The sequence below is a fragment of the Bipolaris victoriae genome, assembly GCF_000527765.1.
Source record: "Bipolaris victoriae FI3 unplaced genomic scaffold scaffold_0, whole genome shotgun sequence".
Classification (NCBI taxonomy): domain Eukaryota; kingdom Fungi; phylum Ascomycota; class Dothideomycetes; order Pleosporales; family Pleosporaceae; genus Bipolaris; species Bipolaris victoriae.
In genome coordinates this window covers 483808-499374 of record NW_014575392.1, presented here as the reverse complement: position 1 = coordinate 499374, position 15567 = coordinate 483808, and the positions used below count along the sequence as shown (strand labels likewise).

The following is a 15567-nucleotide window of genomic DNA, read 5'->3' as shown; positions in this document are numbered from 1 at the left end:
ACGACATAGCCGCCTAAACCATCGCGATCTTATAGTGTCATGCGCTTTCTCAAACGCCCATACCGGTTCTTGGCTACGGCAATTGACTACTCGAGACGCACAATGACGTATTGCGTATTTGACTACAATCGGACGCAGCGGGAGACGAAGATAGAGAAGTAACGGCGCAACGTCTTGTAGCACCGAGACGATTGCGCAATCTGCTGCTTTGCCTTTTCAGCTGAAATCGCCGGCTATGTTCCTGGCGATCCACCGCAATCGCACTCTAAATCCCTCTCCAATAACCCACATTTCGATCATCCTTCATAAGGTGCTCCATCGATATCACACATCTCCGATCCGATCTCTTGTCAGCCTCCTCGGAATGAAACCTACCATGTCTCACGTCTATTGGCAGCAGGCAGAACCGTTGGGCCCTTTGATCTACCGAATGCGCACCGGTACCCGTTAGCGTCTCGTACCCAACGTCTGCACAATCGCCATGGGTGTAACTCCTTTGACAATTAGACACTCAAACTATGTTGCTCGCGCAATCAGTGTTGCTTATCTGCATCGCTTAGCTACTACCACCCTCACCCTAGTCTGGCGGCACAGCGGAGCCTGGTACCGTCCTTTGTAAGCCCACAATACACATACAAGAGGGTAGCCGCCAAAAATATGACAGTCTTCCAGATTGCCATCTTTGAAGTGCCTGAACTGATATCCAACCATGCCGCAAAGAAGCCATGAAGCCAGTGAAAGTGAGGCGCTCTTAAGTCCTCGTATCACCATTGCTTCCTCTTCCTCCTTCTCTTCCTACTCCACACTTGATAGCACGGATTCTCTTGGAACGCCACAAATAGAAAGAGGGCTCTCAGACGCTGGCAAAGAAAAGTTAGATGTTCTCAGTCGACCCAGTGACTTGGAAAGACCGAGCTCTTCGGCTGAAGAGCTGGGAAACACTGGCGTCTCACTCTATGAGAAGAAGTGTGAGCTGATCAATAATGAGATTGATCTCATGGGTATGGGGCGTTACCAGTGGTCGATATGGGCCTTGTGTGGCTTCGGGTACATGATCGATCTCATGTGGGCACAAGCGTTTGGTCTAGTTTTGTCTCCAATACAGCAGGAGTTTGGGTTTGGAGCTGACGAGACCGGCAAACTCTCCACCGCCTTCTCAGTCGGACTTACATCTGGCGCCTTCGTCTGGGGCGTACTAGTAGATGTGATTGGACGGAAGTCTTCTTTCAACCTGACCGTCTTCGTGGCTTGTGTTTTTGGGACTTGCATCGGCATCCCTAGCACCTACAATACCATCCTGGTCCTTACGGCTCTTACTGGATTCGGCATCGGAGGCAACATTCCCATCGATACGACTATTACGCTAGAAGCCACCCCACAGAACAAGCGTTACCTTCTTCCTCTTCTCTCCATCTTCCAGCCGATCGGCGTCGTTATATGCTCAGTCTTAGCTTACGGCTATATTCCAAACTGGTCCTGCAGTCCAAACTTCTCAGAAGGTGACCGTGCACTCCCTGCTTGCACCGCTGTCGGCCTAGGAGAAGCGTGTTGCTTAAAACAGGATAACATGGGATGGCGATACCTACTGTTCACGCTAGGCGGTGTCACAATATTGGTGTTTGTTCTACGCTCAGTGCTCTTCGACTTCCAAGAGTCGCCCAAGTTCCTCATATACCGCGGCAAAGACGCCGAGGCTGTCAGTGTGCTACACAAGATAGCTGAGTACAACAAGACTAAATGCACTTTAACCCTAGGAGACCTGGAGGTCCTGGAGCATGCGTTCGAATCCAATCGAGGCACTACACCTATACTTGGAAGTGGCGTTAAGCAACTTAAATCTACGTGGACTGAGAAGGTCAAGTTGGAAGGCGATCGTTTCAAGATCCTCTTCTCAAGCACCCAGATGACAAGATTGACCTTGCTCGTCTGGCTGACATATATCTGCGATTACTGGGGTTTTACTGTCGCTGGTACGTAACTACAACACAACCATGTACATTCGAAATTACGTCGCTAATTTCACATCAGGAACCTACCTTCCACAAATTCTGGCTGTGAAGAATGGTGCTCTGGACCTATCCCTTCGTTATACGTACCGATCATACATCTTCATCTACCTTCCTGGAGTCTTTGGAGTAGTACTTGGAACTCTGTCTTACCGCGCGTCGCGAGTAGGACGCAAGTGGACCATGGTAGTCTCGTCAGCCCTCATGGGCATCTCCATCTTTCTCTTCAGCAGCGTCAACTCGGCGGCATCCAACATAGGCTTCAACATCATGGAATACTTCTTCCAGTCTATGTTTAACTCGGTGCTGTACGGATGGACGCCGGAAGCTTTCCCAGCGCCCATCCGGGGCACCGCGTGTGGAATTGCAAGCTTCTGGGGCAGACTTTTCGGTATCATTAGTCCACTGATTGCACAGCACTTGTATGCTGGTGGAGGAGCAGGGAGGGATATCAATAGTGTTCTGTATCTGGCTGGAGGTGTGACATTGGGCTGTGTCATTACTACCGCACTGCTGCCCAGTAATCTTGTAGGTAGGCAAAGCCTATAGAGACAAGGCATGAATTTGGGACGGGAAGCTTACAAGGACAACGTGGCAACGTTTTGTGAATGCTGTGGTCGAGTCAGATTGCTAGAGATACCCACTACGCCATAGAGCAGATGTTTTTGTTCGAGAACAAACACGGAGCTTGAATAGTGCTATTAGAAGTCTGCAAGCCAATGATAATATCGTCGAGGTAGATTTTACCAGCTTGCTATGCATGTAAAACATTACCCCTCTTCGAAAAGAACCCGGATCAGTCGCTCAATACACCACAACGCCGTCCAAATGCACGCAGTTTAGTCGCATCTACCGTTACAACTTCGTCCTGCCCGGTGTCTCTACTCTCCTCTGCTCCATGATGTACCCGCTTGCCACCGGATTACAGCCTTGACTCGCAACTTGTGGTAGAGGAAACGGAGGCTTCTTCAGGTTCTGAGTGAAGAAGACTGGATGCCGTACTGCGCTGTCGTATATGGGCGTGAAGAAGGATGCGGGTGTTTGCGGAGGACCAAAAGGCGGCATGGCTTCGACTTGCGAACGCGGCTTTGGAGGGTTCAGAGGGAGGCCTGAGGGCTGCGATATGTTTTGCTGTGAGGAATGGGCAGCACGTCGTTGTTGTTGCGCGTACGCTGGCTGTGGGGACTGCTGTGGAGGCTATGTCGTGTGAGTAGGTAGGTAGGAGGAATAACTCGTCCTAACTGAGACAGAGCAACTTACCTTTGGTCTAGACGGCTGCAAGCTAGGAAGCATCGTTGCAGGCTTGTATACATGCAATACCCAACAAAGCGACAGGAGTGAATGGCCTCTACAGCGAAACGTGACCGCAACTTCGTTACCGCGTACCTCGGCATAAGATTGTAGCGAACGTCATCCCAACCTCAGTCGCGGAATCGGACGCTTCTCCGCTACTACCGCACGCCGAACATCGCTCCACGCCAAATCATCAAAACATGATGAATTCACCATCACCAACACTGATTTCGACATGCAAAGGACGCCAGCACTATTCCTGGCGGCAACAAGATGTGCGAGACTCCACACTTCACGGAAACTATACTCGAACCCGCCTATTGTGAAGATTGACAGCGGCACCTTTTACCGTCACCATCCTTCTTCGAAACTCAATCATGGAGGTGCAACTACGGATTCACCTTTGTTCCCCGGCCTAACGATTTCCCTACCTTCCTCCTCAACGCCAAACCAGCATTGGGCCATCCTAAGCCCATCATCAGATATCCGAACAGCATTCTTACAGATTCTCCGTGGCCAATTGCTCTGTTTCCCACCTACAGCACGTTCATTTCCCCACCTCCTCAGCCCCGCTATTACAGAAGGTAAACCGCATCTCCGCTTCCCTGAGCGCGCAATTGAATATGTCGGCTTCGACGTCGAGCGCAAAGCTTTCGGCGGCGCGTACCTATCCGCACGGTACGAGTCGCTGAAGGAAGAAACGGATTTCACCGTCCAGCGCTATCTAACGGGTATTGTGACGATGAATCCTGGGGAAGAGGAACTTAAGGCTAAGAGTATCCGGAAAGAGGATATGGAGAAGGTGATGCGGGATTTGGAGTTGGAAAGGTTCATTGAAAAGCCAGTCAGTATGCTGAGTAATGGGCAGTCGAGAAGAGCGAGGATTGCGAAGGCATTGTTGAGTGGGCCTGAGATGTTGTGTTTGGATGCGCCATTTAGTAAGTCTAGCTTTGTAGTGGAGTTTGTAAGAAGATTAGCTAATGACAGGGTGAAGTTGGTTTGGATCCGATTGTCACGAAGCATATTTCTGCTGTTTTGCATCGCTTGGCTGAGGCAAATGCTCCACGTATCGTGCTTAGTTTGAGGCCTCAGGACGATATTCCGGAGTGGGTTACGCATCTTGTGTATGCGGGTGAGGATGGGGTAGTCGGGCGGTTGGGGCCTAAAGAAGAAGTCTTGAGGTTTTTGAAAGAGGAGTATAGATCTATCCAGGAAAGCGGTACTACCAAGACAAAAGGCTCGAACACAAAAGAGGTCCAGGAAGTAGGTCGACTTCTATCCGAAAAAGACCCAAGGACCACAACAGTGTCACTACCTGTCTTAAGTCGGGACGGCTACGAAAAAATCGACAAATCCACCCCGTCCCCAGGCGACCCTCTCGTCGAAATGAACGGTGTCGGCATCTCCTACGGCGCAAATTCCGTCCTAGGAGACTGGTATCAGCCCGACTCGCCCTCCTCCAGCACTCCTGGCCTCCACTGGACCGTCAACCGCGGATCTCGCTGGGGTATCTTCGGCGCCAATGGCTCCGGCAAAACCACTCTACTCAGCCTTGTAACATCCGACCACCCACAAACCTACTCCGCCCCCATCAAACTCTTCCAGCGCTCGCGCCTCCCCTCTCCAGGCGTCCCTGGCATATCCATCTTCGAGATCCAAGCGCGGATGGGACATGCGAGTCCAGAAGTGCACGCGCTGTTTCCCAAGCGACTAAGTGTGAGGGAGGCGCTGGAGAGTGCGTGGAGTGAGACGCCGATTTCACGACCGAAGTTCGATGACGGGGCAGAGAGGAAAGTCGAGGCGGCTTTGAAGTGGTTTGAGCATGAGATTCGACCGAGTTTCCAAGGCCAGAAGGAGAGTGACGGGGGCCTTGAATGGGCGAAGCAGACGTTGTTTGGTGAGATTTCGTTTTCCGCTCAACGTGTCATCTTGTTTCTGCGGGCTATGATTCGGAATCCTGATATTGTGATTTTGGATGAGGCGTTTAGTGGCATGGATGATGCGGTGAGGGATAAGTGTTTGCTGTTTCTTAGTTGGGGGGAGGGCAGGGAGGTGGATGAGGGGGGTAGGGTTGTGGAAACGGAGGGAGAGGATGGGGTGGTGAAGGGGTTGCAGGAGCATCAGGCGTTGCTTTGTGTTAGTCATAGTAAGATGGAGGTGCCTGGGTGTGTGAGGGAGTGGGTTTGCCTGCCTGAGCCTGGCACGGGACCACCGAGATTTGGGAGGTTTGATGGGCCGATTGAGTTGGATGAGGGACGTTGGAAGGAGGTATGGGGGGAGTTTTAGGTGGCTTTTCGCATTCGATATATTGAACATCCTATGCTTTGACCTACACTTTCTCTTCATCATGCTTCACATCCTTCTCCACACCCATTTTCTGCGCCTTCTCCAAAATCTCCCCCGCCAACCTCTCAAGATAAAACCTCGACACGTCCCCTGGTATATCCTTGAATGCCCTCACAATCTTCTCCACATCCCTCCTCCCATTTTCGTACGCCTGTAGATCCCTGTTGCCATAGACATCCTTGCCCGCCGCATATCCCTTATCCAGACCCCTCCAAAATACATTTACCGCTACACTAACGCCGTCCTCAGGCGTCGCCGTGTGACTCCACATGGGGGGAATGAATAGGATGTCCCCAGGCGCGAGAGATGCTACGTGCGGGTGCGTACGACGTAGCTTGTGGTTTTTGGACGTCAGGACATCGGTGTTTGACGAGGAGCCTCCTGGTGGGAAGTCCAAGAGGGAGACATCAGAGGGTGGGTAAAGAAACAGTGTCTTTTTGCCGTGGACTTGGCATAGGATGTTGGATAGGACATCGTAGTGTAGCCATAGAGTCACTGGGCCTGAGATGCGGAGTGGGGAGCTGTGATAGTTTTCCTTGACTACGTCACACACATCTGGGATTCTAAAGTCATTAGAAATGGAAGGGAAGTCTTCTTCGAGTTTTGTAGGCAGCTTGTTTGGCTGGCTTGATGACACAGCACGCAGGTATTCATGGGAGCCTTTTGCAATGCCGTCGAGGAAGTCTGCGGTGGATTTCTTCACGTAGGAGAAGTTCTTGTCCTTGAACGTCATCCGATCGGATGAACACTCGTGGACTACGATTTCCCTTTCTGGACCAATTTTCTCTTTCAGGTAGTCCAGAGTCCAAAGGTCTGTGCACGGGCCAATGTCAAGACCGGTGATGATGGCAGGCTTTGAGGAGGCAACGAGTCTCGCAAAGTCATCTGACGAACTGACCTGGGACCTCTGGATATCGGCCGTACGTGCCACCATCACAGGCCTCTTTTTCACACTTGCCTTCTCTCGACGACCATCACGTCTTGTTTCAGCTGCATTCGCTTGTCCTGTGCCTTTTGTGCCTGCTGTGCCGCTGCCAGCCTGACTCGGCCCAACACAACGCCACGACTTGGCCCCTTGCGTAGCGCCAGGGAGGATGGAAATCGGATCTTGGTTCCAGTAGCTGCCCATCGAGAAGCATACCGCTCCTCCTCCTGCAAGCACAATCTCGTCTCGAGAGGATGAAACGGCTCCTACACCCACTAGCAAAGGCCACGACATGTGGGGCGCGACGTGCATGCTGGGACGCTCCACTTGAATGATCGTGTCCTTGCATGTCAAGAGCAGAAAGTCGTCTGATAGACTGTGGATATGTTTCTTCGAAACACCTCCAATCATCAACAGAGCATCGTTCCAGGGGACTAGGACAGAGCCTATACGCGCGTGTGCAGAATTTGTCAGGCTACTGCGCACGTCATTGGTGCGGTCCTTGAAGCTCACTCGTGGTGTTGGTGTGGCGGAAATGGACCACTCCCATAAGGCGTCGTCGACAACCACGCCGCTCTCGTTGCCGCCTCCTGTGAGCAGCCCGCAGTTTCTGGCTGAATTGATCGTACACGTTGCGGCACCAAAACGTGGAGACGGGTGCGGTCCGTCGACGGAAATGCTGTGCCAGCCGGTGTTGGCAGTCCACAGAGCACAGTAGTCATTGGCGTCAAGTACTGTGCCGTCACTGGCTTTGCCACCAAATACTAACACTCCATGCGTATATGTCTCACCAGATCCTAGTTGAACAGCAACCGCTGAGTGACGATAACGAGCTGGCGCGAGATCATCTACTTTGGTCCAAGTTCCATGTTTGAAGAGCCAGCAATCTGCGCATGCTTGGGTGGGCGACCCACGTCCTCCGACCAACAACGCCTCACCATCTTGCATCGATGTGATTGTATGGCACATACGTGCAGTAGGTAGCAGATTACCAGGTTGAACGGCACGATCCTGGTCAGAATCATCTTGTCCCAGCATGTCCATATCGGCGAGACGGGTCTGCGTTCCCTGTCCTCCATGAAGGGCCACTGTATCCTTGTCCAGTGCGAAAGCCGCCGGGAAACGGCGTGGCGTCAAGGTAGTATCATTGTGCTGCTTCCAACAATGCAGGGTAATACTTCCCGCGTCGGTGCCATTCGCACTCTCCCTAGTGGTTGTCTCCTCGTGGATCGGCTCATTTGACCCCTGTGTCTCCATGTTGGATGCGACAAGCAGGAAATAATGGCTGCCGAATAGCGCGAATTCCTCCCACTCATCAAAGGGCTCAGTGGCATTGATCGTGCGTCTGAGGCTAGGAGGGGTAAACGAATCATCGGACCAGAGGTCCCACAGATTACGAGCCATGACAAGCGTTGGCCAACCGGCGTTGCGGAATCGAGCTGCTTGTTGATCCAGTGATGAATGTAGCTTAACCGCTTTGATTGACGCCTGTAATTTGTCAAAGTGAGAGAGCATAGTTTTAGCGAAGGGGTGTTCTGGGCCCTGAGGAAGATACTGTTCTAGACGGCATTAAGTCAGTGCGGGACGGGGTGTATACAGATATGCAGGATCTTGTTTTACCTAGTATACAGAAGCGGGCTACGATGGTCAGTAATTTCCTTCAATTGGGTCTTCGAGCCGACATACCGTCTCCGATGGTGCTGGCCCACTGTATCAATGCATCAGAGTCCTTGAGCGGCATGTAAGTCACAGACACTTCGGCGACGAATAAAATCGTGGTTGCCGAAATATCAAACTCGGCTCGAAGAACTCTTTCGAGTGTTGCAAGATCTTTGAGGTCGCAGCCTAGTGCCATATAGCCGTCACTGCGGAGAAGTATAGGCTGCTCGGTCTGACGGAGCTTGGTCTTCAGCAGGGCGTTTCGAAGGAGGTCATTGCTTAGCATGCGGTCCCGCTTCTTCTCCATCAATTGCGGATAGTCAACATCCACAAAGGTAGCCGATTGTGCGAGAGAAGGATACCTGTGCCAGAACTGGAAGGGCAAGGGATCACTCCTAGGAGTCAGTGCCGTCTGAAGTAAGACAAGCTGATGCCGAATATCTTACTCACTATCCACATCCAAGATTCACAACGACTTTTGACTTTCCATTCTCTTCTTTCAGAAAGCGATGGACTGCCTGCTCAATGGCGTGCATTCGCAGCCAGTAGCCGCGGTTGATGAGTGGGTCTTTTTTTTTGACGTGGTCAGTATGCTGAAAACACCATCAGAGTGAGCCACATACTGCGACGAACAAATTTTGGCACGAATGGCTCATAAAAGTCTGGTTCATGACTGAGATATAGTTTGGAAACGCTTCTCTTGGATACAATGCTACTATCATTTGTCTAGGGCTATGTCAGTCCCGTGACAGTGGAAAAGATGGCGGTGGTGAAGATGGTGGACGCCTCACATTCATAATATCAATATCCCTTCTTTCACGCAGAGATTTCTGATTGCCCTTACGTTTGGCAGGGCCCTTTTTGGGCCGCGCACCGGTATCTGTCACCATGTCTGGGGTTGGGGTTGCTCGTAATGTGGAGGGATGGTTACTGAGAAGAGTAATGTTTTTGCTGGGCTGGTGCCTCAGCCACAACGTGGGGCTGAGGCTGACGTCGGGATCCCTGCATGCGCGTGAACCATGGCCGGCAGGTGGGAAGCAGCTACATACAAGTTGTAAATAGTCTCTAGGCATCTCCTCCTGCGGATTCCAACCTCCATACCGGCATATCAGCTACTTCATCGCCATCGCTTCAGCACACGAGGATATTTTACACGTCGCCTACAGGGCTGACCGCTCACAAACGGCTGCCCCAAGCTCCACTTGGCTGTCACCTGGGTAGCTCACAGCTATTACAGCTACAGCGACAACTACTTTCACACAGCGTCTACAACACTGAGAGCGGTAAATCCGGAATCTCTCTGCAGCCATGAACTTTGTTACATTCAACCAGGATCACAGCCACCTGGGCGTTGGTATGTCGTGTGCACACCTGTGGCGGCACCGAAACTGACGTAGTTACTCACCAGGCACCACAAATGGGTACCGCATATACACGACGGACCCGTTTAACAAGCAGTCCGAGTCGCGCGAAGGAGATGTTTCCAGCCTTGAGATGCTCTTCTCGACGTCGCTAGTTGCGCTCACATTGTCGCCCCGAGTGCTACGGATACAAAACACAAAGGTTTGTTGCATGGCAACCTGCGCTGTCCTGGCTAGACACTGACAAGGCCAAGAGACACTCCACGATATGCGAAATGACCTTTAGGACGGCTATCCTCGCTATGCGCATGAACAGGAAGCGCCTAATTGTCGTCCTGGAATCAGAGCTCTACATCTACGACATAAGCAACATGCAGATGCTCAAGACCGAGAAGACGTCGCCGAACCCCAACGGTAAGACGGCCCAGCCAAATGATTCACAGTCGCTAATATGTGTAGCCATATGCGCCCTCTCTGCGTCGTCAGAAAACAACTACCTTGTGTTCCCACTGCCCACCAAAGCCGCACCTGCCACCTTCCAACCACCCTCACATGCGCCACCCAAGACTGATCACATCGCGCCTACAAGTGGAGAGGTATTGATATATGATGCGACCAAGATGGAAGCAGTCAATGTCATAGAAGCGCACAACTCTCCGCTGTCGTGCATCGCGCTCAACAGCGATGGTACCCTGCTCGCGACAGCATCGGAAAAGGGCACTATTATTCGCGTTTTCTCGATTCCAGATGCGCAGAAACTATACCAGTTCAGAAGAGGCTCCATACCAGCGAGGATATACAGCATGTCGTTCAACTCGGCTTCAACACTATTGAGCGTCTCCTCGGCAACGGAGACGGTGCATATCTTCCGTCTGGGTGCGCCCAATAGCAGGAGTAATAGCGTGTCTTCGGGACCTACGCGACCGGGGGGTTCTGCCCATCAGCGAAATAGTAGTCTAGCAAGCGAAGAGGCGTCTGATGAATTCGGTGCTAGTACAGCAGACATGGCGCCTCCAGAACGGAAAGCACTCAACCCCACTTTTGGAAGCTTGATACGCCGCACATCCCAAACGGTCGGAAAGTCATTCGCTGCTACTGTGGGAGGATACCTGCCCAACGCAGTAGCGGAGATTTGGGAACCGTCGCGCGACTTTGCCTGGGTCAAGATACCGCGTTCACCCAACAGCTCGTCGTCGGGCCCCGTAAGGAATGTAGTTGCACTCAACAACAATGGGCCTCAGATCATGGTTGTCACTAGCGAAGGCAACTACTACGTCTTCAACGTCGACCTCGAAAAGGGAGGCGAGGGCACTCTGTACAAGCAATACTCGTAAGATACATGTTTGCTTTTTCTTGATTGACTTTTGCTAATGTCGACAGTCTTCTCGAACCGAACGAGCTTGCAGCAAGCAACTCTCAAGACCTACCGGAATAGGCTTCCCGCTTTATGGATTTTCTGATCTGATTTGTGAATGTGTTCGTGGCGTCTTGGTGCATTGCCTATGGCGTTTGGTGGTCTCGTATTATTCCCCGTGGACTGGCGTATCCTTGTCTTTGGTCGTGCCATAGCTCACACTGACGTACTGGCGCATACTTTGCAGCTTTGTTGTACAGCAATACATGTATTCCTGTTTGTGCGCAACGCTCTGTACCTTTGGTGATGTCATTGAATGTTCTATCTAGAAGCTGATTGAGCTATGCTGCAGCATCATGCATGAACAGATATCGTGAGTATGAGGTGCGGCGATGCAACTGCAGCAGGCCCGCAGCGGGCGTGATTAGCGCAGCCCCAGACCCCGCCCCTGCGTCATTGGCTCTCTTTTGACAGCTCCAGCTCCCAACTCCGCTGCCTGATCGGGAACCATACTTGAACCTTGACAACCACCATTTCTTTTAATCACCCCACACATCCCCTCTCTCCGTCTTTCTCCTACTACGAAATAAACCCTACACAATTTTACCAACTGCAGCAAACATCAAACACCCGAAACATGGTCCAAACAAACACAACGGGCAACCCGCTCAGCGCGGGTTCGCTCGCCTTGTTCATGGCCACTTCGCTACCTAAAGGACAGGCATCACAGCTCAAGAACGGAACAGAGGCCATCGCATTGGCGGTTCACGCCGGCATGCTTGCCGTCGGTTTTCGTCTTATTGGACTGGGCGAAGATGAGCGCATAGGTAAGTACTCATGTCCTCTACTTGTCTGATTACCCATCATAACTTAGATGCTCACAGAAGCGCATGCAGACGCCGAAGACCCAAAAGAACTACCTGCACAATGGAACACTTCCTCTTCGTACGCATTTCGATATGCACACGCACAGTCAGCTATGGAGTTTCTTGTCAAGGTCAACAGATTGGGAGGCAAGGCCGTTGTCTTCGCCCTGGCCGTGGGCGACGACAAGACGACACATTTCGAGCTCACCACAAAAGACTACCTGTCCGAATCACAATTACCCTTCAGCGTTCCGGAAGGAACTTCCATAGAGGATGCATCACAAAAATTGCAAGATCTCTTCATCTCGGCCGGCCGGCTGAACGATCTTGGCTCGCTGCTCAAAATTTCTGTGATCCAGAAGCTGGCGCCACGTTTGAACAAGCCCGGCTATGAGGAAAGCACAACAGATCAGGATCGCACACCTACAGCAGACCGACAGGATCCCCAACGAAGTGATCCTCCTAATCCACGGCAGCCACCGGCTGATCCTGACCCCGCGCGACCCCACCCATTCAATGATCCCCTTGCCGCTCCACCACGGTCCGGCCGACATCTGCCTGAACCCATACCCGGCTTCGACGATGAACTGGACGTGAACCGTGGGCCAGGCCGTCTCCAAGATAATCGGAATCCCATCAACATTGGTCATGACGACTTGTATCCACAAGGACTCGGGCCTAACGATCCTCTACGGCCACATCTAGCAGGCGGCCTACCAAGACCAGGTGGTTTTGGTGGCGGTGGTATGCACCCTACGTTCGACGATCCGCTGTTTCGTGGTCAAGGTGGACAAGGCGGCTACGATCCAATGGCTCCTCCGGGTGCACGATACGATACGTTTGGACCCGGAGATCCGAGAGCAGAGGATAGAGGACGAGTCCCCCGCTTTCCCGGTGGAGGAGGTGGTGGTTTCGGCGGACCTGGAGGTTTCGGCGGCCGGCCACCAAATCCATTTGGAGGCTTTGGGGATGGCGATTTTATCTAAGCATGTAAATGTTAGCGGATGTTAAAACCATTTGACGGGATGACAGATGTTAACGATACGAGGAAAAGTCTGCAAGTAACGAATCTTATGACGGCAGACTACAAGTACGGCTGATGACGCGCGTGCGGCACAGTTGGAGCTCCAGTGCCCTGACATGACCATCTGCATCGGCCGAGGCACCACATTTGCAGATCAACCCAGCCTATGTAGCAACATTGTACTACAATCAATCTCATCTCCTGATGCGTAATTACACGCAGAACCTGTGCTTCTTTTCTCCATACCTGCAAGTTCCGCCCCTGTTTACCTACCCAGGATGTGTGCAGCAAAACCCCATAGCCACCCCCCCCCCCCCCATTACAGAAAAGCAAGAACCCCCACTGCTCCCCCATCCTCACCCAGCCACAATCTTTCCAATCAGATGCTCACAAGCAAACCTACCACAGAACGCAACAATGACACTTGTACCAAATATCGCTTACTGTCCCATTTTCTTTGCCCCTTGCCTGAAGCTACAGCACGGCGTACGTGACAAATCCACAAAGAACCGGGCGTTGTGTTTCACATCATGTCCCCCCCCCCCCCCCCCCAAAAAAAATTGCATTGCAAAAAGTAGGCTGTGTAGAGCAACGTATGTAGGTAAACGCTTGGCTTGGGCCCTTTTTTTTTCTCTCTCTCTTGCATATGTATTTTCTATTCTGAAGCTAGGTCGAAGTGGGGTGGGGGGAAGGAGTGAGGCTTAGACTTTCAAGGCAGAATGAGCTTGAATTAGGTATTGCTGTGTTATGTATGTATTCGTCTTATCATTATTAAGTCTATGTGTGTGTGTGTGTGTGTATGGAGGTTATCTTTAGTACTGAGTTGCATTTGTGGTGGAACAGGTGGTTTTTTTCTTCTTTTAGCATGGTAAGTATTGCGGGTAGAGACTGTGAAGAGTGGTGTCTAAGAGTACACACACGCCTGGGTCGATTCCGTCTATTCTGCATGTAGACTGAGGATCGAATGACGCATTTTTTTTGGCAGGATCACTGGGGAACAGGTGCATGTGGATAAGGAATCTCGGGATTCGCTTCCGTATACTGATCTTGGAAGGTCGAGTGGTGCACTGGTGCACTGTGGCACTGTGTGTGTGTGTGTGTGTGTGTGTGTGTGTGTGTGTGTGTGTGTGTGTGTGTGGGGTGGGGTGTTTCGCGATTGCGAAGCTGGAATGAACGTGCTTTCTTTGAGGGGAGGGGGAGACGAATTTGGGAAATATTGGGGACAATTTCACGCACGTTGGCAGCGCGAGTACAAACGCTCGCGGTAAGAGGTAGGTGACAGACTCCTTCTAGTCACCAAGGGGGACCGGGGGGATGAACAACGGGCTGGGGCGTGTGTGGGCAGTAAGGACAAGTATCGACATCCCACGTATGCAGCTGGCTGACCACTCCTCCCGCTTGTTGACTTAGTCTCCTCCACTTCGTTATACTCCTACTGAGAAAGTTACCAGTAGAATCATGCGGTGTGGCGCGCTGCTAGGCAGTCCTTTCCGCCAAGCAGCCGCCCATGAGCCTGTTGTTCTTGTCGAGTCATCCTAGTTTTTTTTTCGTGGTGCTCGTCTCAGCCCAGGTTGTGGTGCCTTGACAGGAGATGTGGGAGGATGGTGAATTTACCAGGCAGTTGGGTCGAACACGGCTCGCATATTCTTCGGTTCCAAAGGGTTGCCCTTTGGCAGCAGTTGTGGCGAGACGGACCCGAGGAGCATTCGTCATATACTACCGGTGGCTCAAGACACCGGGTGGGAAAGAAAGAAAAGAGCGACTCGGTTCATGACATTGACTACTGTTTTTTCTGGGACCTCTAGTATCGGCGTCCTTGGTGGGTGCGTGTGAAAGTCTTGTGTTACACCAGACCGTGCTGTTGGCAAGGGGGGGGGGGGCACATGTGGGGGGAGGAGCGAGAGTAAAAAAACGCGCTTGCACGGCGCTTCTACCTAGGCGCGGAAGGGCGGGATGCAAGGCGACCGAACGACAATCCTTATCGTATCGGATTTGTGCCTTCCTGAATGATCGGTGCAAAAATTCGTCCACCACTCCCGCGCAAGACTTTTGTTGCCTCACTTTTCTGCCGTGTAATAGCCGCATCCATGGAGCAGGCACTGTAGTTCTCCTTCCCGTAGCATCCCCAGCATATGTTCCCTCTTTTTTTTAAACCCTAAATGACAAACTCGTGTCATCCTACACGTCCCATCCCGGTTGACTAATCCATTGATAGGTTGGATGGCGGTACCGGTACACGAAGTCCAAGGAACATGCCCCCACCGGACATGAATTAATCCGGTCAACCGCAAGTAGTAGATATGTCGACAATGGTGTGTTTACCGGATGCATACAGCCTTGCGTGCCTTGGGGCGCTTGAAGAATAGGAAAAAATCCCGGGTGCCGGCATACCCTTCGCATGGCCTTGCCTTCCGCGAGCCGTTGTCTTGCACACGAGGAGACTCTCGCAGGCACACACGCTTAGGAGAGGAATTTTGCCGCCATTTGCACCAACAGTAACGGCGCAATGGGCATGCCGATTGCCTAAAAGAGCGAATATCCACTCAAGCATGCGGCCTCATTTATGCAATTATCCCTCTTTTCATACCCCTTGCAAGTGATTTTAGGGGCCGAACACAGAGCTATCGTTCATCCCGTTGGCCGCAGTGCCGATCGACAGGCGCCGGGCGCTTAATCAATGGCCACAAAGAGACAAAGTACTCCACTCTTAGTGACGATATCTATATGCATGGT

The 15567-nt window shown here is 51.9% G+C and overlaps 6 protein-coding genes across 6 annotated transcripts; 4 read left to right on the top strand and 2 right to left on the bottom strand.

The window, feature by feature from the left end:
• Positions 1–709: 709 nt before the first annotated feature.
• COCVIDRAFT_32578 (hypothetical protein) lies at positions 710–2555 on the top strand (the record flags this gene model as incomplete). The annotated part of the gene is made up of 2 exons (XM_014707132.1): positions 710–1970; positions 2029–2555. The coding sequence occupies 2 exons, from the start codon at positions 710–712 to the stop codon at positions 2553–2555; spliced, it is 1788 nt and encodes a 595-aa protein (XP_014562618.1).
• A 306-nt stretch (positions 2556–2861) lies between these two features.
• COCVIDRAFT_83725 (hypothetical protein) lies at positions 2862–3299 on the bottom strand (the record flags this gene model as incomplete). Its single annotated transcript, XM_014707267.1, has 2 exons — positions 2862–3203; positions 3267–3299. The coding sequence occupies 2 exons, from the start codon at positions 3297–3299 to the stop codon at positions 2862–2864; spliced, it is 375 nt and encodes a 124-aa protein (XP_014562753.1).
• Positions 3300–3534: 235 nt separating this feature from the next.
• On the top strand, positions 3535–5585 carry COCVIDRAFT_83963 (hypothetical protein; the record flags this gene model as incomplete). The annotated part of the gene is made up of 2 exons (XM_014707266.1): positions 3535–4237; positions 4294–5585. 2 exons carry the CDS (start codon positions 3535–3537, stop codon positions 5583–5585), a joined length of 1995 nt encoding a protein of 664 aa, XP_014562752.1.
• Positions 5586–5628: 43 nt separating this feature from the next.
• COCVIDRAFT_32575 (hypothetical protein) lies at positions 5629–9119 on the bottom strand (the record flags this gene model as incomplete). Its single annotated transcript, XM_014707131.1, has 6 exons — positions 5629–8129; positions 8191–8208; positions 8257–8621; positions 8680–8797; positions 8853–8955; positions 9021–9119. The coding sequence occupies 6 exons, from the start codon at positions 9117–9119 to the stop codon at positions 5629–5631; spliced, it is 3204 nt and encodes a 1067-aa protein (XP_014562617.1).
• Positions 9120–9537: 418 nt separating this feature from the next.
• COCVIDRAFT_83647 (hypothetical protein) lies at positions 9538–11025 on the top strand (the record flags this gene model as incomplete). Its single annotated transcript, XM_014707265.1, has 5 exons — positions 9538–9583; positions 9638–9792; positions 9845–10004; positions 10050–10920; positions 10971–11025. The coding sequence occupies 5 exons, from the start codon at positions 9538–9540 to the stop codon at positions 11023–11025; spliced, it is 1287 nt and encodes a 428-aa protein (XP_014562751.1).
• A 556-nt stretch (positions 11026–11581) lies between these two features.
• On the top strand, positions 11582–12796 carry COCVIDRAFT_83950 (hypothetical protein; the record flags this gene model as incomplete). Its single annotated transcript, XM_014707264.1, has 2 exons — positions 11582–11771; positions 11829–12796. 2 exons carry the CDS (start codon positions 11582–11584, stop codon positions 12794–12796), a joined length of 1158 nt encoding a protein of 385 aa, XP_014562750.1.
• Between the last annotated feature and the right edge of the window lie 2771 nt (positions 12797–15567).